This window comes from Balaenoptera musculus, chromosome 12 (genome assembly GCF_009873245.2).
Source record: "Balaenoptera musculus isolate JJ_BM4_2016_0621 chromosome 12, mBalMus1.pri.v3, whole genome shotgun sequence".
NCBI lineage: Eukaryota > Metazoa > Chordata > Mammalia > Artiodactyla > Balaenopteridae > Balaenoptera > Balaenoptera musculus.
This window is the reverse complement of record NC_045796.1, coordinates 6,548,570-6,569,951: the sequence shown is the minus strand read 5'-3', so window position 1 is coordinate 6,569,951 and position 21,382 is coordinate 6,548,570. Positions and strand designations below refer to the sequence as shown.

Below are 21,382 nucleotides of genomic sequence, written 5' to 3'. Positions count from 1 at the left end.
TACATGCACTGCTTGTATATTTTGGAGATTAATCCTTTGTCAGTTGCTTCGTTCACAAATATGTTCTCCCATTCTGAGGGTTGTCTTTTCGTCTTCTTTATGATTTCCTTTGCTGTGCAAAAGCTTTTAAGTTTCATTAGGTCCCATTTGTTTGTTTTTGTTTTTATCTCCATTTCTCTAGGAGGTGGGTCACAAAGGATCTTGCTGTGATTTATGTCAAAGAGTGTTCTGCCTATGTTTTCCTCTAAGAGTTTGATAGTGTCTGGCCTTACATTTAGGTCTTTAATCCATTTTGAGTTTATTTTTGTGTATGGTGTTAGGGAGTGTTCTAGTTTCATTCTTTTACATGTAGCTGTCCACTTTTCCCAGCACCACTTATTGAAGAGGCTGTCTTTTCTCCATTGTATATTCTTGCCTCCTTTATCAAAGATAAGGTGACCATATGTGTGTGGGTTTACCTCTGGGCTTTCTATCCTGTTCCATCGATCTATCTTTCTGTTTTTGTGCCAGTACCCTACTATCTTGATTCCTGTAGCTTTGTAGTATAGTCTGAAGTCCAGGAGCCTGATTCCTCCAGCTCCATTTTTCTTTCTCAAGATTGCTTTGGCTAGTCGGGGTCTTTTGTGTTTCCATACAAATTGTGAAATTTCTTGTTCTAGTTCTGTGAAAAATGCCATTGGATAGGGATTGCCTCGAATCTGTAGATTGCTTTGGGTAGTATAGTCATTTTCACAATGTTGATTCTTCCAATCCAAGAACATGGTATATCTCTCCATCTGTTTGTATCATCTTTAATTTCTTTCATCAGTGTCTTATAGTTTTCTGCATACAGGTCTTTTGTCTCCTTAGGAAGGTTTATTCCTAGGTATTTTATTCTTTCTGTTGCAATGCTAAATGGGAGTGTTGCCTTAATATCTCTTTCAGATTTCTCATCATTAGTGTACAGGAATGCAAGAGACTTCTGTGCATTAATTTTGTATCCTGCTACTTTACCAAATTCATTGATTAGCTCTAGTAGTTTTCTGGTAGCATCTTCAGGATTCTGTATGTGTAGTATCATGTCATCTGCAAACAGTGACAGTTTTACTTCTTCTTTTCTGATTTGGATTCCTTTTATTTCTTTTTCGTCTCTGATTGCTGTGGCTAAAACTTCCAAAACTATGTTGAATAATAGTGGTGAGAGTCGGCAACCTTGTCTTGTTCCTGATCTTAGTGGAAATGGTTTCAGTTGTTCACCATTGAGAACAATGTTGTACCAACTAAAGGTTTTTAACTCTCTGCTAAGAGAGGAGGCTATGTAGTAGAATGAGAAAATCCTCAGATTGTTTCCATACCATATGGGTTCAAGCTAAGAGCCCCACCGCATACTAACTCTTGGTAATTCTCTTTTTCTCTGATGCTTGTAGGGTTTTCTCAGGTATAAACAGTGATAGTGATACCTATTTTTCCCAATCAACATGGTTGTCTTATAAATCAACATGATGTACATGGAAATACTTTTTAAACTGTTAAAGGCTGTACAGATTCAGCTTATGTAATAGAGCAGTACATCAGAGGTTTCAACCGGAGCACCAGATACAATAGAGGTGGTAAACCAAGAGAGGTGCTGATTCCATACACAGATTTAAGAATCTAAAAACTAGAGATAGAATTTTAAAAATAAACTTTATTATTTTGGAGAAATTTTAGGCTCGCTGCAAAACTAAGTGGAGAGTACAAAGTTTCCATACACCTCTGACCAACACACGATAGTTTTTGAAATTCGTCACCTACATTGTATATGTAAAGATTGGTGTGTTGGAGACTGAGTGGAGATCATTTGTGAAGATGATTTCTGTGTTGAAATTTGCATTGCATTAACATCCCAACACAACGGGACACCCCCCTTCATATTAAGTCAAGAAAAGAAGGGCTTCAGTGCAATGACTCAGAGAGCTTGATATGGCTCTTCTACAATTAGGGGGAGACAGTGAGTCTGGGTCTGAGTTCCACCTGGTAAATCTAGAGGACTAGTTCCTTGTTGATACAGTTACGTTGGAGTCAGCCTGTGATCCCAAATTTTGTTAACGCAAAACATGTGTAAGTGTTCCCCTTGGAAAAAGAGAAAGAGCCTCACTAATATCATTTTACATTCTTCCCAGCAAGACCTCCTGGAAGGCTTAAGAGATTCAAACAGAGAAAACCTGGTAAACAACCAATGAGAAACCAGGGGCTGAGGGAGGAATCATTGCTGGAGGAGATGCATCAGCACATCACTGCAGGTGAAGCTGAAATTCCCCTCGGTGGCCTCTAAACAACTGTACAGGAGCCAATGAGATAGAGTCTGCTTTCACACTTGACAGCTCCTGATAGCTCAAATCTACCCCAGGACAGTTATCAGTCAAGTGAGAACTTTCCCCATCTATTTTCCTTAGCTCTCTCGTCTGAATTCACCACTGAGACATAGAAATCAAAGGGAGCAAAATGGTAACTTTTTGCTAGAAGGGGTAAAAGCTCAGGATGGGAAAGAAAAGAAGGAGCCCCCCCCCCCACTCCCCCTCCAGCAAGGGCCCCTCCTAGCACAGGCCCTAGCAGGACTGCAGAGAAAGTTTTTGGTTTGTTTGGTTGATTGTTTTTCATGAGACTGGACACGTATTTGCTAAATTGAAACTGAATTTGAAACTTAAAGGTATTCATTTGGCCCTGGTAGAAACTGTCACCTACTAGGAGGCTATGGCAGTGCCTTTAGCAAAAGACACAAAAGCATCAACAGCAAAAGGAAGTACCGGTGCTCAGATACAACTTGATGGGTTGTGCAGTTTAAGTTGCAAAAGGCTCGTACTGGAACTGCCTGGAGCTGCTGTATGAAAATTACCACTGGGCATCAAGGCTCAAGTGCTCAACAAGCCCCATCACGAACAATCCTGTATTCTCAGCTCCTGACCGGTGGCTACCACACTTGCTCCCTCTGAACTGTCATTTGTAACCACACCTCTTGACTCTCCAAGCCTAACATCATCACTGTTCCACGAAGAAGTACCTATCTGCATTCCCCCTTTGACCTTTCTACAGTTCAGGCTTCTTCTCAAGAATATTTTGAATCAGACTTAGCCTGTCCACACAAGTCTATCCAAGTTCAAACAGTAGTTGCTGGTCTTGCTTCCCAATACATCCCGATTCTAATAATGATTTTTCTTTCATATTCTTTCTCTACCACTTGTGACTCTGAAGCTGTTCATAGAAAAGTGAATTTCACTGAGGCAAGGAGATACTTTCTGCCTTTCTTACACTTGAAAGCCATGAATTTAGTAGAGAAAGAAAGTCCTAGGAAGTGAATCATTTTAACTGCTTTAAACATATGAAGGGCTGACAGATGGAAGATTCCTAGGATTTTGTTTTATTTTCAGTGAGCAGAGCTACAATTTATGGGTGAAGATAGATTTTAGGTCAAATAACTCTCTTCAATTAGAGTGCCATACAATGAAGAGAGCTAGCTAACTGGAAAAGCAATTGTTCCTCCATTACTAAAGGTCATCTAGCAGAAGACAGATGACCAAACACCAAGTATGTATTATAAGAGAAAGTTTTTTTATCAGGAGGAAATTTAGATTGGATGACTACAAAGTTCATTCCTATTCTAAGATTACAGGTAGGTTAAGGCAAACAGTGACTACGATGCCATTTGTTCAGTTATTCATTTATTCCACCACAAAGGTATAAACATTTCCTATGCATCAGGCACTATGCTAAAGCACAAAGGCGGAAAAGCTACAGTCCCTGCCTTGAGGCACTGAGTCTAGAAATGGAGTAGAGTAAAGGGTACCCAATTAACAGAGTCCTTTATTTTTTTGGTCACACTCCATTTTTGTGGTCACACACATATACCATCTTTACTATGTCTGTTTATTCAAAGCTTAAATCTTAACTTTATGGCAACATTACACAATTTACAGATTACATCACATTTGTTTACACTGACCTTCTACACAAACTACTTAAAATAGGATATCCTATTCAGTAAGAAAGAGAAAAAACAAGGTTTTTCACTTACTTTTAACAGAGTATGAAGGAAAAAGCTCATCTGTCCATGAGATGATAATGCCAGCTTTAAACGATGGCTGTATCTGATTATTTTAACTGTAGGTGATTTCCTAGGCAGTAGGGCAGTGGGTGTTTATTAGGATGGCTTTCTAAATTAATATGAAATTCCCAAAGCACAACTGAAGATTTAAAGAAAATTCTGGGTCATTTTGACACTAGATAGAAATACAGTTCATGAAACTAGTTAGGAGAACCCTTAATTTACTCATACCAACAAGTGACTGCAGGGTTATAACGGGGCTCAGAGAGGCAAGTGGCCCTTGCAGGACTCATGCCGAGGACTCTTACTTCATTAGTATTATGCCTCCAACAAGTCAGTAGAGCCAACTAGTCACTGAAAGACTGTCATAATCCATGAGAGCCTCCTCTGTAATTTCATGATTTCCTATTTTCCAGGTGTACCGATGCTCTTCTGTTTTTCTCCTCACTAAAGGAAAACACCTGTGTTTCACTGTTTATCTGTTTCCCAAATCTCCATTCCCACTTTAGGAAATGTAGTCTAATAAATTTGGTTCTTTTCCAGAAAAGGCTGCAGAGTAAGGCTCTACTTTCTCTCTGACATAGTAAGAAAACAAATGTAACTTAATATGGATGTTTCAGTTAGAATGTAACTCTGGTTCCCCAGATTTAATTCTCAGTTTGGCTCATTTCTCACTGTGTACACAACTGAAGTCAATTAACCTCTCCATTTCTCATCTGGCTTCAATGATACATTTATGCAGGTAGCTTGATATTCCCAGATGGAAGATGGCATGCCTGCATAAGTACCAATGCTTCTGTAAAATTACTGAAAAAACATAGCACAGTCCTGATCTGCACTATCTTGCCTAATTCTGTAGGTCTCTCAATGCGACTCTTCTGCCCCTCACATTTTATTAGTGCTAGATAATATGCTCATTCTTTATAAAGCACTGACAAAGGATCTGCTATAGAGTACGACAGAGCTACTAAATTCTGTTTATCTTTCCCCAGTGAGGTTTTTAGGCCATTTTCTTCTTAAGCAAAGAGCAAATAAATTAACCCACTGCCCTAAAGATCTTGTTTTTTCTTTCCACAATTCTTGATAATGATTCTAAGTGGTCAAATGGATAATATATCAATATCATTCTGTAGAAAACCAGGGAGATACATTTATGTGTAGAAACAACCACTGAAACAACAGTGGCATTTCACACACAAAAACAAGTTCAAGGCTGGCCAAATCCCTTGTGTAGCCATAGTGATACAAGTAGAGTATATAACAGTAAAATTTAGACTTAGTAAAGAAATTGATGAGTCCATGAAAGTGATCTAAAATAATTATGCATTTACAAATACGGCAGCCATTAGTCATTTGCCCATGCAATGTCCATCTCATCTTCTCTCCTTATTTGCAGAACTATGATTTTGATTAGAGAAGCAATGGACCGAAACCCTCGGATAAACTGGCCTAAGCCAATTATGGCTATCCTGTTTGCCTTTGGGAAACACTTGCTTTTCAGGCTTCCTTTGTAGTTATTAGCGGGTCTATGACCAAGTTATAAACAATGTGATGTAAGGGGAAGACTGAAAAGAGGCTTCTAAAAATTATCAACATTATTATTTCCTTTTACAAATAAATGAGACAGGCATGGCTGTTCCCCGTTGTCCTGCCCTGCCTGCAGACTCAGTACCACGATACCTGGTTCTGTGACATGAAGCATGGTGGATGGTAAAGGTACAAACAACCCAGTCAATGCTTAAGAAAACACTTAAGTCCTTATGGAGTAAGCCGCTGATGAAAGAGTGTTCTATCACTGCCGGTGAACAGAACTGTTAACCAATAAACAAAGCAACCCTGTTTTAAAACATGATACATTTAACTACAACTTAAAATGAAATAAAAAAGTATATAATAGACTTTCTTTAAAAAATCTTATCTTTTCCTTTATGTTTTATAAATGTATTTAGGCTGTGATTTTTGTCAAATGTCCTATGTAGTCCCAATAAATACTTCTCTTGTAATTGTTTTAACACTATCATTCTGAACAATGAATAAAATTCTATGTAGCACAACCAAATTCCAATTAAATAGATTAATGACCACATGTCAGTATTGACTGACAGACTTTGGAAAATGTTATCGTATTTTCCATATGAAGTAAATAACAATATGTACCTCACTGCCATAACAATACATATATATGAAACTTAGAACACTATTCAAACAACATAACAATTAAATGGGATATTTAAGTAAAGTGCTGAGCTTAGATCTTGGTTTCTGGTAAACATTCAATAATAGCTATTAATAATACTCATTCCTCATGATATATATAAATATATATATATTTATATACACACAAATACATATACACACAATAAACCAAAGTTCTTTGGGAATAAGGAAATAAAGAATTCAACACACTTTTTAAAATATATACACATACATTTCAGAAGGGCATGATTTAAATTTCCTGCCCACAGTTTTGAGATTTTCACACTAGCATCATAGGTCAGGAGTAAGGCTGGGTATCAAAGGACAAACAGTGAGACACTACAGCACGACCAGGGTACATGCCTGGTAAGTGCCCATCTTTCCAGGGACTTCTGATGCTACTGGGTGTTCTAAAAATATGCTCTGGGGATATGCATCTGCAAGATTATTTTCCTTTTCCTCTTTCTTAAAGATTTGTAAAGTAAAATCATTATTTAAAAAAAGTCAGCTACTAATATAGTACAGAGGGTCACCAAAAAAGAGGCAGTGAAAGGCTTCCTCCACTGGAGTCCAACTGAAAATTATTAGCCTGATTGAAATGTCAATGTGTTACCAACACTGACCAACATTTATACAGGCTTCAATTTATTGAAATCACTCCAACTAATAACATATGACCAAAGAAAATTTTAGTCCTGAAATATTAAGCATATGATAAAGGTTCTCAATATAGGAATTTCTACAGATGAAATAACAACATAGTGAATAGTGAACATAACATAGTGACTAGCTGTTGGCTAAAGTTGCCTGCAGCTCAGCTGGATAGCATTTTACTTATTTCATGCACAGTTTTATACGTATATATAGCGTTTTATCTATTTCAATAGGCAACTTCATATTTTTTCACTTTTTGTTTGTAAACTCTTTATTAAATGTTTATATCACTGTAATATAGCAAAAATGAACTGTTTTCCAATCCACAAGAATATATTTATTGTTTTTGTTTGTTTGTTTTTCTAATGAGAAGTTCCCTTGGTTTACTAATAACTGTCTGTAGTTCTTCAGAAACAAACACTTCCATCTATGACTGTGACTCGAATGACTGCTGGCTGATTACTCTCACTCAAGGATGTTGGCATTACCCCTCAGAGGCCCCCACTTATTCCTAGAACCCCCAGGTGAGTGCTCCCCACACGTGGCCACCGCCGAGTTTGCCGGCTCCGGCTGTTCTGTTTGACATTCTTGCTGTTCATCTCTTCCTCCAGCTGCTACTTGCCTCCGCAGCTTGACCAAGAGCCAACTGAGGGGCCTCCCTGGCGTCAGCACCAACAGTCATTACAAGATGGCCGGGCACAGAGGGAGGGGCACAGCCAGATAAAGAATGGGATGCCAATTTGAATCTCAGATTTAAAAAATTAATATACTTATGTTCCATGCAACGTTTGGGACATACTTATACATAAACAAAATATTCATTGTCTATCTGAAATCAAATTTAGGTGACCACCCTGTATATTTGTGTGCTCATCTGGCAGTCCTACCCAGCATCTTCCTGGTGCCAGAATGATGCTGGGCTCCGTTCTCGTCCCCAAGCCTGCCTGGCTCTGGCTTTTGCCCTGATTCTCACACAGGCTCTGATGAAAAACCTCTTTTGTCCACTCTTTGCTCTCACTCTCCCCTGAACCATGGGGCTCAAGCCAAGTCCAAGGGGCCATTCTGTCCATTCTCCTTTTCTCTCATCTATGATTTTATTACATATGTGACTTTATTATGTACGTAAGAGTAGGTTTTGATATTAAGGGAAGTAAGCAGACTCCTGGTCAACAATTAATCTCTAACAAATATTAAGTTTAGGAACAGTTATATATTTAGAGTATATTTCTTAACAAATTTCCTCACATAAATTGTTCTTAATCTATAAACCAATTTTAAATAAAATCCATCATGTCAGGCATTTGTACATCTTACTCTATTTATTTCACCATTTCTCATCAGAAACCTTTTAGCTTTAATGCTATTCCGCGGCAGAGTATCTTATTAGAGTGGCAAAGATAAAGTTCTTTTTGAGATAAAGTAATTACAGTGATTGTAGGGGGAAAAAAATCATCCACAGTTCGTGGCTGCAGTAATCTCCTGGCTTCTGATTCATTTTAAGACTAATAAACTGGGTGCAAACAAAAAGATGTTAATAGCGGATAATTCAGGTTACCTAGAGTTTGTGCTGGAGGGATTAACAATTTGTAACTTAATCAGAACTGAAGTATCCTAGAGGTGTAAGTTTACAATGTGAGTTCAGCAGTTGCTTCAATGTGTTTCTGGTAGAAAATCAAAAGTTTTCTTCACTTGAAGAAATGACAATAAGAGCTAATGGTTTCTAGATGTTTATTATGTGCCAGGCACTGTTCTAAATACTTTAATGAGTTAAGTCATTTAACCCTCACAACTTTAATGAAATGTTTACTTCCAATTGATGCCAAGGAAACTGAGACATAAAGAAGTTAAGCAACTTGCCCCAAGTCACACAGCCAGTAAGTCACAGAACGAGAATTCAAATCCAGAACATCTGATGGACAAAAGGACCACAGAGGCCATTCTCTCCAGGTCTTTGTTCCCAGGCAATTCAGAGCCCCATACAGTATTCCAAGGCAGAATACTATGTTCTGTGTGTTCTCTCATCTCACTTCTACATCCTTTCTCTCTTGTAATTATTTTTAGAGTCAGTAAATGATTTTACTCATAAACATCCTTACCATATTTTAAGCCTGTTTCCTTTTAGAAAAAGTAGTTTCTTCCTATCACAGAAGCTCTGTTTTCCACAGGAGGTACAACCCATCTAGACTGCAGGCAACGGCTGGAGCGTGATGGGAGAAGGGACAGGACATCTCATCCCAGCGTAGGAGAGAACACTGCTGGGACTCAGGGAGCAGAAGCCTGCAGGGCTCAGGAGGAGGAACCCTCTTAAGGTGATTCCCTGGGACAGAATCCTCATCATCAACATCACATCTACCTAAATTTCACCAGCCCAGGCAAATTTTTTAACAGGTCACACAGTCTCTGGTAGTCTTGTGTTTATATACGTTGGTGCTGGGAAATCTTTGAGAGCTTGAGCTAAGAGCTTTCTTCCTTACCAGAAGGCTCACTCTTCACCCCACACACTTATAACTTAACAACAGGACAAACAGTAGAAGGAACCATGCCTATTGACATTCTAACCTTGAATTTGGCAGGATTCCAGGAGAAAGGGAGAGGGAAAAGAATCTTTAAGTCTCTCAGTGCTGTTTCTTTTTCCAATATGAATTCCTTCTTTAATTTCTAGTTATTCTAAAAACAGTGTATAGTCTACACATCTTGGAAAACCTTATTTTTTCTGCCCACTTTTCTGAATTAAAAAAAAAAAAAGGCTCTGAGCATATGATTTACACATCATTTGATTTTCCACACTAATGAGGGAAACAATGATGACATAGGTTATTTTAAATCATTCATTTTATTATTCAGGAAGGCAATCAGAAATGTATACGCATGGATAAAGCCACCTCCCTCTGTGGTCAACCCCGTGTCATTTCTGTGTGGACCTACGTGGACCATCTTTGAATAGGCAATTGAAAACTGGCTGCCTGCCGTGTTTTTCCAATCAGTTGTTGTTCGATGTTTTCCAGTGAGTGTTCATTTTTCTAAAGGCGATTTCAGTTAATGGAAACCCTGGTCAAGGTCACCATGAATTAAAGAAGATCATTTGACTTGGAGACAGAAGAAAACCTGGTGTTTTCTGTAAGCGAATTCTCAACTTACCCTCAAGGTCAGGCCGAAACTTCAGACCTCAGTTTCCCCATCCTTAACACTGTGACAGAAATGGTTGTCCTTCTTTCTTGCCAATTTATTATGAGTTTCACATTAAATATGAAACATTTCAACAATTCAACCTTAGAGCATTACATATGAGAGGTGGCTCATTCTCTCGCATGTAAAACTTAAATAGTGTTGAGGAAATGTTGGAATTATGAATAAATCCCCAACAACAGCAAAAAATAATTAGGAGGTTACTATTAAGACTCATGAAGGGCATGGGGCTTATTGCAGACAGATTTCTTCTAACCAGAAAAAATAAAATTATGATTTAGAAAAATAAACCAGGTGGCTAAGTAGGTTCCAATTTTCCTCATTGTGTATAAAAAGCTCCTTGCAGAAGCTCAGGTAAACCACAATCTGTTCCCTATAACTAGTCAGCTACGCATGATCCTGTTTCTTTTTTCCTTTTTTTCCTGACCAGAGGAAATTGTGTACGTTGTAGATCTTTATAAATTTTGGGCAAATGAAACCTAACAGTTTTCTATTCTCTGCTTAGAAACCCTTCCTCTTAGCAAAGTCCCGCACCTGCTCCATCATTTCCAAGACTAAACTTGCAGACCAACTGCCAGTGTGATTAGTCAGCTGCTCACAGAGATATTGTTTGAAGGTATTACTGAGTGTGTATCTTTTGTTATTAATAAAAAAACGAAATGCCTGGTCTATTTACTTGTTGGGTACCAGTTATGCTACATCTAGTAACTGTACGGAAACTCTGGATTAAATAAATAATCTTCAAATCATCTTTGATTCTATTTTCTTAATCCTTAAGGGTATTTTTTCTAAGAGCATTTTTGAACGATATTTTAAATACAAGGGAAGTAGCTGAATAATAGAACATTTATTAGCAGATTTGTATAGCAAGCAATCTATCCTAAAAAAGGGCCAGGGCTTTGGAGAAACACAGAAAAGACTTTTCACTTCTGGCACCAACATTTGTTAACCATGTAACTTTGAACTCATTACTTAACTTTGTGGAGTCTCTTTATTAAAAACATTGGATAATGATATCTACTTTTCAGGTCTGTGGTGAGAATTAGAGAAAAATACAAGTACCAGAATATAAATGTAAGGAAGGAAGTCAGTAAATTGTGGCAAGACAATCATACTTACTATGATTAATATGATTATAAAATGCCAAATAGAATTTCTAAAGTTTGTGGATCTATTGAATCAATGTGTGAAAGTTCAAATGCAGATGCCATCCGCTACGGGCAACACACCATGTTGGAAATAAGACAGGGACCCAAACCGACAAGTTATCTGATCTTATGAGGTTTACAGACTCTTGGAATATAGACAGACAATTGCATAGAATGTAGGACAGAAGTTTAATGATATCTGAATTACATTTTTGAGCAATTCCGCCATTTCCCCAGGCTTGAGTCAGAGATCCACGCTCTCCCCTTGACTCGCTACATCCTTCAGGTTCTTTGACAGTGCTCCCTTACCTTCAGTCTGCCAGTCCCCCCCATCTCCCCCTTTCTGGGCCCACAGCTCCTCACCTGTGAGCCCTATAAATAGATGATTAATTAACCTCTTTGCCTTCGATCTGTCACCAGCCTCAATCCCAGTGACAAACTGTTACAGCACCAAGAGATAGTCTTAAAACATCATTTTATACACGGTCTTTGTTTGTGACGCTTTGCCTTTGTTCCCGTTGCCTGCAGAATAAAATCTAAATGCTCTAGCCATCACTGGGGCCCGATGTGCTCACGGGGTGCTGCCCTACACTTCAGCCCCTAATCACCTGTAAAAGTCTTTGTCCTTCTGCACCTCCTGGGCTGTGCTCTCAGCACTGAGCTGACCAGAATGCCCTCTGCTCCCCTACGCACATTGGCACCCACATCACATTTAGCCAAATCCTACACAACTATCACGCTAAAGCCATGAATTACTGTGCCTATGTTTTATATCAGGGGCCAGTTGGCAAACCTTTTCTCTAAAGGGCCAGAGAGTAAACATGTCCGGCGTTGTAGGCCATCCAGTCAACTCTGATCTAGGGCACAAGAAAGGTACAGACAACGTGCACAGATGTGGGCGGGGTTGTGTTCTGACAGAACTTTATCACGACACTGGAATTTAAATTTCATGTCCTGTTCACGAGTCACACAATACTACTCTTCTGATGTTTCCCAACCACTTAAAAATATAAAAAACATTCTCAGGTTGTGGACTGCACGAAACAAGCAGACGCTGCAACACATCGTGCTTTCCAACCCTGTTTTATATGCATACTGGTCCTTGATCCACAACTTTCCTTTTCATTTTTTTTTATTGAGGGTCCCTTACCTCAAGTGCACCAACCTTAAATGAAGAGTACAAAAAATTTTGACATATGCATACACCCATGTTCCTATCACACAGATCGAGATATGAAACATTTCCAGGATCTTAGAAGGATCCTTCTTGGCAGCTTCTAAAAGACACCTCCAACCTCTTTTTGATATAAAATCAGCCTCTATATTCCCTTTCAATAGGCCTGGGTTAAAGAAATGGGGCCAATGGCCCCGTAGTACCTGAAATTTACAGAGCAGTATATTTTTAAATGAAACTTCAGATACCACTAACCATTACAACCACATAGAAGTCAATTTTTCAGTAATGGGTGATATCTGATTAGAAACCCCAAAAGGCAACTCTGGAAATACACATTCATTTTTCAGGGCAGCCTGCTCACGCCACATCTCCTTACCTGGGCCAAGGTGAGCGTCGCTTGTTGGCAGGTGCTGCACCACACCCTGAGCTTTCCTGGCTGCACTCCTTGACAGGGGCCTTTGCAGTAGACATAAAAGCTGCTGTAGGTTGGTCTACCTGCTGGGAAAAAAGGAAAGCAGAGGAAGTAGCCAATCAATGCTGAATCCAAATTTAGACAAATTTTAAAACTAACACCTCAGGAACATTTTGAAACATTACTGGGATAAATATTATAATGAAGATACAACAATTTAATTTATTATGTTGGCCAAAAAGTGCCTTAGGTTTTTAAGTAAAAATAAAAGACACATTTTTCATTTTCACCAAGAACTTTATTGAACAATGTATTCACCCTTTTGTTCCACTACCTTCTGCCATTTTTCAGGCAACTTCATAATTCCAACTTCCCAAAACTTTTTATCTTTTTGAGCAAAGAACTGCTCCAGGTGCCTTTTATAGTCTTCCAGGGAATTGAAATTTTTTCCATTAAGAGAATTTTGTAAAGACCTAAATAAATGGAAATCCAAAGGTGGAATGCCTGGTGTATACGGTGGATGAATCAGAACTTCCCAGCCAAGCTGTTACAGTTTTTGCCTGGTCATCAAAGAAACATGCGGTCTTGTGTTATCCTGATGGAAGATTATGTGTTTTCTGTTGAATAATTCTGGACGCTTTTCGTCGAGTGCTGCTTTCAGTTGGTGTAAATTGGAGCAGTACTTGTTGGAATTAATCGTTTGGGTTCTGGAAGGAGCTCATAATAGAGGACTCCCTTCCAATCCCACTATATACACAACATACACAACATCATTCTTTGGATGAAGACCGGCCTTTGGCGTGGTTGGTGGTGGTTCATTTCACTTGCCCCACAATCTCTTCCATTCCATATTATTGTACAGTATCCACTTTTCATCGCCCATCACAATTTGTTTGAAAAACGGAACATTTTCATTACGTTTAAGTAGAGAATCGCATGCGGAAATATGGTCAAGAAGGTTTTTTTTGCTTAACTTATGTGGAACCCAAACATCAAAGCGATTAACATAATCAAGCTGGTGCAAATGATTTTCAATGCTTGATTTGGATATTTTGAGTCTGTCGGCTATCTCCCGCGTGGTATAATGTTGACTGTTCTCAATTAATGTCTCAATTTGATTGCTATAAACTTCAACTGATCTAACCAACCGTGGAGCATCATCCAGTAAGAAATCTCCAGCACGGAACTTCGCAAACCACTTTTGGCACGTTCAATCAGTCACAGCACCTTCTCCATATACTGCACAAATCTTTTTTTGCATTTCAGTTGTGTTTTTACCTTTCTTGAAATAAAAAAAGCATAATATGCCAAAAATGTTGCTTTTTTCTTCCATCTTCAATACTAAAATGGCTACACAAAACTTTGCCAATTTTGATAAATCTTTTTTTAAATGCGCGCTGATTTGACAGCTGTCACATACAATCTAACAATTCGAATTAAGTTAAAGACAACTAAGTACTACTAGAGCCACCTTACGGAAAAAACCGAACAAACCTTTTGGCCAACCCCAATAGAAAATCTAGTTTTATGCTCAAAAGAGGGACAATCTTTTCTTCTTCTTGCCAACAGCCCTGTGACTTATTCAGCAAAGTAGCAGCCTGCCGCCGGAAGAGCTGGCCAAGGGTATTTGCAACACAGGGAAATTAAACGCACACTTTGTTGTTGAAATTTTTAAAAGGACAAGAATCTAAGAGCATTGGAAATTTAGGGACCACTGCTCCTGAATTTTATTTCATGTGTCTGTACCCAGTTTTGAAGGCTCCAGATTTTTTCTCTTAAAATCTTATCTATAGGTACAAACTACCCCTTTTCTCATGATATGAATGATAATGATCACAGTTTGCTGAGTTTCCAATGAAACTTTCCAACACAGAGTCACACATAAAATAAAACAGCCCTGAGCGGCTTAGCAGACTCAGCAATTGTGTGCAGAAATGGGTTCTTTGCATTTCATGAGCATCCTCTACCTAGACAAATGCCATTCAAATAATACATTTTCAAGAGCAAAAGCTGCACAAAAAAAACAGATAGTTAAACATCTCTGATCATTTTTCTCAAATGTCACCATACAGGAAAATATTATTCCTGTCACCATACAGGAAAAAATTAGGGGAATATTTTTGAACTGTTCCACACTTCTACATCTACAAAGAACTAACTTTATTCAGACACACTTACCAGTGAAACAACTAACTTCCAAATTTCTAAAATTATCAAATAGTTCTTTTAATCCTTACTTTACTTCTCAATGGGTGGGGCTAACATGAAAGGTCACGGCATAAAGATTTGTTTAAAATTTTACTAGTATCATCAAGAACATTTAGAAATAATATTTAGTAAGTGCGTTTGATCATTATGAGCAAAAACTTTCAGACTTTCAAATGCATATGGTTTATTGAAAACAATTAGTAAAAAAATAATGAGAAAACAAAAAAGATCCTCAAGTCTTATGTAGCTCCATTTGCTTTACTAATTTACAAAAAGTGCCTCTGTAGACATATTTAAGTGTCATTTGTTTAGCCATCTTTACTAACACTATAGGTGACAATACTTTGTAAAATGTAAAGCACAATAAAGACATCAAGTTTTATAATTTTGTTATTTACTGGCAATATATTTGTAATTATTAATTTCCAGAGATTAATATTTAGTTTCAGTGTGAAAAGGAAGATGAATTATAAATATATATTTGTATTGATAAGAAACTATGATTTTCTGACACTTTTTTGCAGCTTTAGTGCTTTAATGTGCAAGATATTCAAGTCTATAAATATCACATTGTTATTAGCAAATATAATAATTAGATAAAATATATTCTTAAGGTTTTATGTATATCATAAATGCAACAGATAGAACCATATATTAAAGCTATAGAAATACCATCACAACTGACAGAAGATCACAAGAACTCTGACAATTTTAATGTGTACCATGACAAGCTTAGTGAAGAAGGTAGGAGCCTTTATCATTAAAACTTGTATCAGCAATATGAACAAAGCCAATTCACAATTTTTATAACCTGTTGTAAAGGTTAAACAAAAAAAGAGGGGGGAGGAAGAGAAAGACTGGAAAAAGAAACGCTTACAAAGGGGAGTCGGGGTTGCAGAGACACTAGCATTGTTGAAAGAGCATATTAGCAACGACTTAATAGTAAACGAAGCATCTCAGAAACTGCAGGAAACTAAATGACTTTTCTCTCTCCTTTAGGGCAACAGCAACGTTGGCAATATTGTTTCAGCTAATGATAGAGCCAGGCAGAATATGAAGATTGGGATACCCACCTCTGTGTGCCACAATCTTCACTAAAGTCCTTGAGAAGTTAGTCAGAAAATACTGCATGCCCATGCCCTTGCCCTAGAAGCATACAAGATGACATGCAATCTATTACATAGTGCTTCCCAGAGCCAGCGCAAGCTGGGGATTAATAGCCAGTCTAAGGAAGATCAAGGTCAGGCCAGTCTTGGCTACAGCACATTTCAAGCTGTTGGCTCTACTTGGTCAAGCAGTTGGGGCTTCCAGCAAATCTTGGGAGCCCCTTTTCAGGAAGCCTTCCCCACCTCGTTGGCTACATCACACTATTTCAAGTTGGCAAGCTTCTCTGTGCCATGCTGAGGTCTGGAGTGCACAGGACAGGAATAAGTACAAACAACATCCTGACCATCTTCTGGGCAATGTTCCCATTAGCCTGATGGAAGGGTCTAAGGTACAGACTCTTAAAAACGGAGCCGTAACTCCTAAAGGAACAAGCAAGGCAATGGGAAGAATGACCCCCAAAACTTTTCTCTATGTATATAGCTGTCTCCAGTCAATAATATGAATCTTCCCAAACTTCTGTTTGGATCTTAAAATTATTTTTCTCTCCTAATCAACTCTTCCATATTGCAACCCCTTCACTGCCCAAAATAATCAAAGCAGCTTGTGTCTGTGTTACAGATTTCCCTTTTTTTATATAATAAGTTTTCAAACCTAGAGAAATATTTCAAAAATCTTACAAATGATAACCTTCCCTGGAATTCACTGATTGTGAACATTTTGCCATATTTTGTGTGCACCCTCTGTGTGTGTCTGTGTACATTTACATATATACACATATATACTTTTTTGGCTGAATGATTTTTAATTAAGTTGCAGACATGATGCTACTTCACCCCTAAATCCTCCAACACCCTAAAAAGAAGAACTTTTTCACCTAAAACAAGAGTTTTTGAGTGATTTGGTTGTTTCAGCTGTTCTATTCATGGTCTGATGGGGATATTTTAAGTATACCTTACAGAACACTACAGTGGCTTGCAAGCTGTTGAAAGGTGTCAAGCCAAAATATCGGGGAATCTTTAGTCAGACCATTTTATTTTATTTTATTATTTTAAATTTAATTTAACTTATTTTTTTATACAGCAGCTTCTTATTAGTTATCCATTTTACACATATTAGTGTATATATGTCAATCCCAATCTCCCAATTCATCACACCACCACCACCCCCCTGCCACTTCCCCCCCTTGGTGTCCATACGTTTGTTCTCTACATCTGTGTAGTCAGAACATTTTAGGTGATGCCAAGTTAAGCACGTGCTCTCGCTGCAGGACTTTGCAGACTCCGTGAAGACAGGAAGTATGGAGCATAGCACGTCCCTAACTTTATCAGACTTCAGAAGTCTTCCTTTTATGGAGCATCTTGTGTAAATGTATTTCTCAGAAACAATTTGGAAAAAAATTTGGAGGAAGGATACACCCCACTGTGTAGGGCTTCATCTACAGCAAGCCCAACTGCTAAAGTTTATAAACACAGATTTATTAGACATCCTGCTGAAGATCCTGCTTACAATTAAGTTCTCCCCTCCACCCCAAGCCATCAATAAACTTACATAATTATTTTATCATGAACCAGAAGGGTTAGTCTACAATGTAATGATTTTACAGTGTATTCATTTCATTCAGACGTTCATTTTTTTTTTTCCTGGATAGAAGTTAAAAAGCACAGTTAGTGTGCAGGGCCCTGTTAAAGTGTGAGTTCTTACGTCCCTTGAAAGCATCCATAAGTCTTCCTTAGCTTTATCATTTTATCATTATCTTTAGGTTTTCTCTCCCACTTTGTCTGATTAACATAATCCTTCCTCAAGTCTTTTCTTTTCTCTCATTCTCTTTTCTTGTTGTCTTGGTCCAAAAAATTGCCAAAAGCATTAACAATATTCACCACTTATCGAGTAAAGCCCCTATTCAAAAAGAATATACTATTTGCGTTGTCTTTTTGAAAAACGAGCATAACGTGCACAGTTTCCATTTTTAATGTATTTTAGATAATGGGCTTACGGCCTGAAGACGTTGTTTTAATAAGATAAATGAATACTTAAGAAAACTCATTCTGACTCTGATGAAAACTTTTCATTCATCTCCGAAGTTTCCATCACTGTTTGTCAGAGAATCAAGAGTTTAATTGCCTGGATAATTTGTTTTCTAGGGGAGAAGACAGTGAGATTTAACATATTTTATACCCAGGTAAAATAATGTTCAGTATCAATACACTACAAAGCAACAGGAACACAACTGATTTAAAATTACTGTATCACATATGAGCTTATTAAAATATTAAGTAGAACAAGCTGCCCAAGAGAACTTTCTGTGGCCATGGAAATGTCCTCCATCTGCATTCTCCCATACAGTAGCCATTAGCTACAAGGGCCTATTGAGAATTTGGCTAGGAACTACTAAGAAATGACTCTTCTTAAAAAAAAATTAAGTAATTTATATTAGCACAGCCATATGTGGGTAGAAGCTACTAAATTGGACAGCACGGAAGAGAATAAATAAAAATGATGTGTCTTGTCTCCTCTCTCCCTGCCTTGTCAGACACACAGTTAACAATACTAAGAAGATTCTTCTGTCCCACTGAGAAGTCCAGTAGCCGGCTGTTAAGTGTACTGATATGCAAACAATGTTGGCTGGAGAGAAGGGGAAGGGGGAAGGTTTGAACTTGAGGCACTGTGAGGGAGGACAGAGATGGGTGGAGACCTGGGTACTTTCTAGTGTCAGAGGTAGAGCAGGGCTTCTCTCCACCCCTTCCCCCACCACGTCCCATTCCCGACACCAACCGGGCTACTGCTCACCCTCCAACCATCTCTACTGCCACCACCATCTTTGAAATCTGACCCATATATTCAAGGTCCAGTTGGAATGGCACTTCCTATAAAAATTCTTCCCTTGATTTCCCTGAAAGTCAAAGACATTTCCCTAAATAATTACATCTAAGAGTAGGAAAGGATACAGCTTAGTCTTGTCACCTTTAAGCAGTAGACTTCTCCTAACATCAGGAAACCAGCATCTAATAAGGAGTCCCTGGAATGAAGCATCTTTCACAGCCTTCATCCACCTCCTCCCCACCGCCCAGCCTGGCACTTAGTATTCTCATCTTTTGCCCTCCTGCCTCCTTCTGACTATAGCTCAGTTCTGTATTTTAAATGCTGAGGATGTTATCACTGTCTGCACCACGTAGCTCCACTGATCAGCTCTAACTGGCCATGTTCCCTCAGTTTACCCCTTCCCCTAGCTGCTGAGGGAGTAACCTCAGTCTTGTTTGATTCCTACGAGCCCACTATGGAACAGACCCATGGCCAGAGTTTCTGAACTTGCGACCTTGACCCTGTGATAAGGAACTACGGCACAGAGAATCTTCTCCTCCAGCATTTACCAGAATTCTTGCTTTTGTATTTCTGGATGGTGGTCCTTCAGCCTGTGCTCAACAACATTTGCTGAAATATATGACTCACGAAAAAAATAAATATACATTGAATGAACAAAATCAATACCATCTCTGAAGGCCAGCAAGCTCATCTCTGCACAACCCATTTTTCCTTATATCGGCCTGATAGTATCCATTAGTTCTAGTTGGAACAATGCGTATTGAATTAATTAGTCTAAGGCAGTTCCACATGAAATCCATTCAATGCATACTCCTGGAATCATCTCTTCTGTATGAAACCTGCTTTGGATCATTAAAAACATGGAGATCGTGTCCACTCCAACCTAACGTAAACTGGAAAAAGAATTTCGCCCCACATTCACTATGTACTTGTTCCACCTTTCCTATTGTTACAACCCCCCCGTATGCAACACTGCACCCTTTTTCATATGTTCCAAATGACTAGGGCAGTTCCTTGAACTTAGTAAACATTCAATAAATATTTGCCAGGTCAATAAATTGTCCCATATTTTAAATGATCTGAAAGTTGTAGCAGGTATGATAGTATGAGATCAAAATTCATATTAAATAGAATGTAGTCATGATTACCAAATATTTAGAACATCCTTCCACCAGCCAAAATTACTGGATTAACTTCACCTATCCTTCAAAATATTAGCATATCATATTTTAAATATAATATTATCTTAAAATATTACCTTAAATATCATCTTAAGATCACAAATGACTAGTATGATAAATAAAAGTAAAACAAAAAAGAATACTTAAAAAGTTCAGGTAGAAATTAGTATAAGTGAAAAAAATTGCATTATGAAAATTTATAAGTGGAACTACTTTAAAGGAGGACAGTTATTACACATAAACACTTTTATTTCAATCCTTATACAACGGGTTACTACACTCACTGAATCCAGCTACACCAGTCCATGCTTTTATTTTATTTTTTTTAACGTCTTTATTGGAGTATAATTGATTTACAATGCTGTGTTACTTTCTGCTGTATAACAAGGTGAATCAGCTATATGTATACATATATCCGCATGTCCCCTCCCTCTTGCGCCTCCCTCCCACCTTCCCTATCCCAGCCCTCTAGGTGGTCACAAAGCACCGAGCTGATCTCCCTGTGCTATGCAGCTGCTTCCCACTAGCTATCTATTTTACATTTGGTAGTGTATATATGTCAGTGCTACTCTCTCACTTCGTCCCAGCTTCCCCTTCCCCTTCCCCATGTCCTCAAGTCCATTCTCTACGTCTGCATCTTTATTCCTGTCCTGACCCTAAGTTCATCAGAACCATTTTTTTTTTAGATTCCATATATATGTGTTAGCATACGGTATTTGTTTTTCTCTTTCTGACTTACTTCACTCTGTATGACAGACTCTAGGTCCATCCACCTCACTACAAACAACTCAATTTCGTTTCTCTTTATGGCTGAGTAATATTCCATTGTATATATGTGCCACTTCTTCTTTATCCATTCATCTGCTGATGGACACTTAAGTTGCTTCCATATCCTGGCTATTGTAAATAGAGCTGCAATGAACATTGTGGTACATGTCTCTTTTTGAATTATGGTTTTCCCAGGGTATACACCCAGTAGTGGGATTGCTGGGTCATATGGTAGTTCTAGTTTTAGTTTTTTAAGGAACCTCCATTCTGTTCTCCAGAGTGGCTGTATCAATTTACATTCCCACCAACAGTGCAAGAGGGTTCCCTTTTCTCCACACCCTCTCCAGTATTTATTGTTTGTAGATATTTCGATGATGGCCATTCTGACCTGTGTGAGGTGATACCTCATTGTGGTTTTGATTTGCACAGCAAAGGAAACCATAAACAAGACGAAAAGACAACCCT

At 38.2% G+C, this 21,382-nt stretch overlaps 1 protein-coding gene across 3 annotated transcripts in view; it reads right to left on the bottom strand.

Moving 5' to 3' along the window:
* PRKN (parkin RBR E3 ubiquitin protein ligase) overlaps positions 1 to 21,382 on the bottom strand; it is a 1,292,350-nt gene that overhangs the window by 805,468 nt on the left and 465,500 nt on the right. For 2 of the 3 annotated variants that reach the window (XM_036871110.1, XM_036871111.1), the window contains exon 5: positions 12,798 to 12,919. In XM_036871110.1, the coding sequence (XP_036727005.1) occupies positions 12,798 to 12,919 (122 nt within the window). The remainder of the gene's footprint in view (positions 1 to 12,797; positions 12,920 to 21,382) is intronic. The other variant, XM_036871112.1, reaches the window with a different exon arrangement.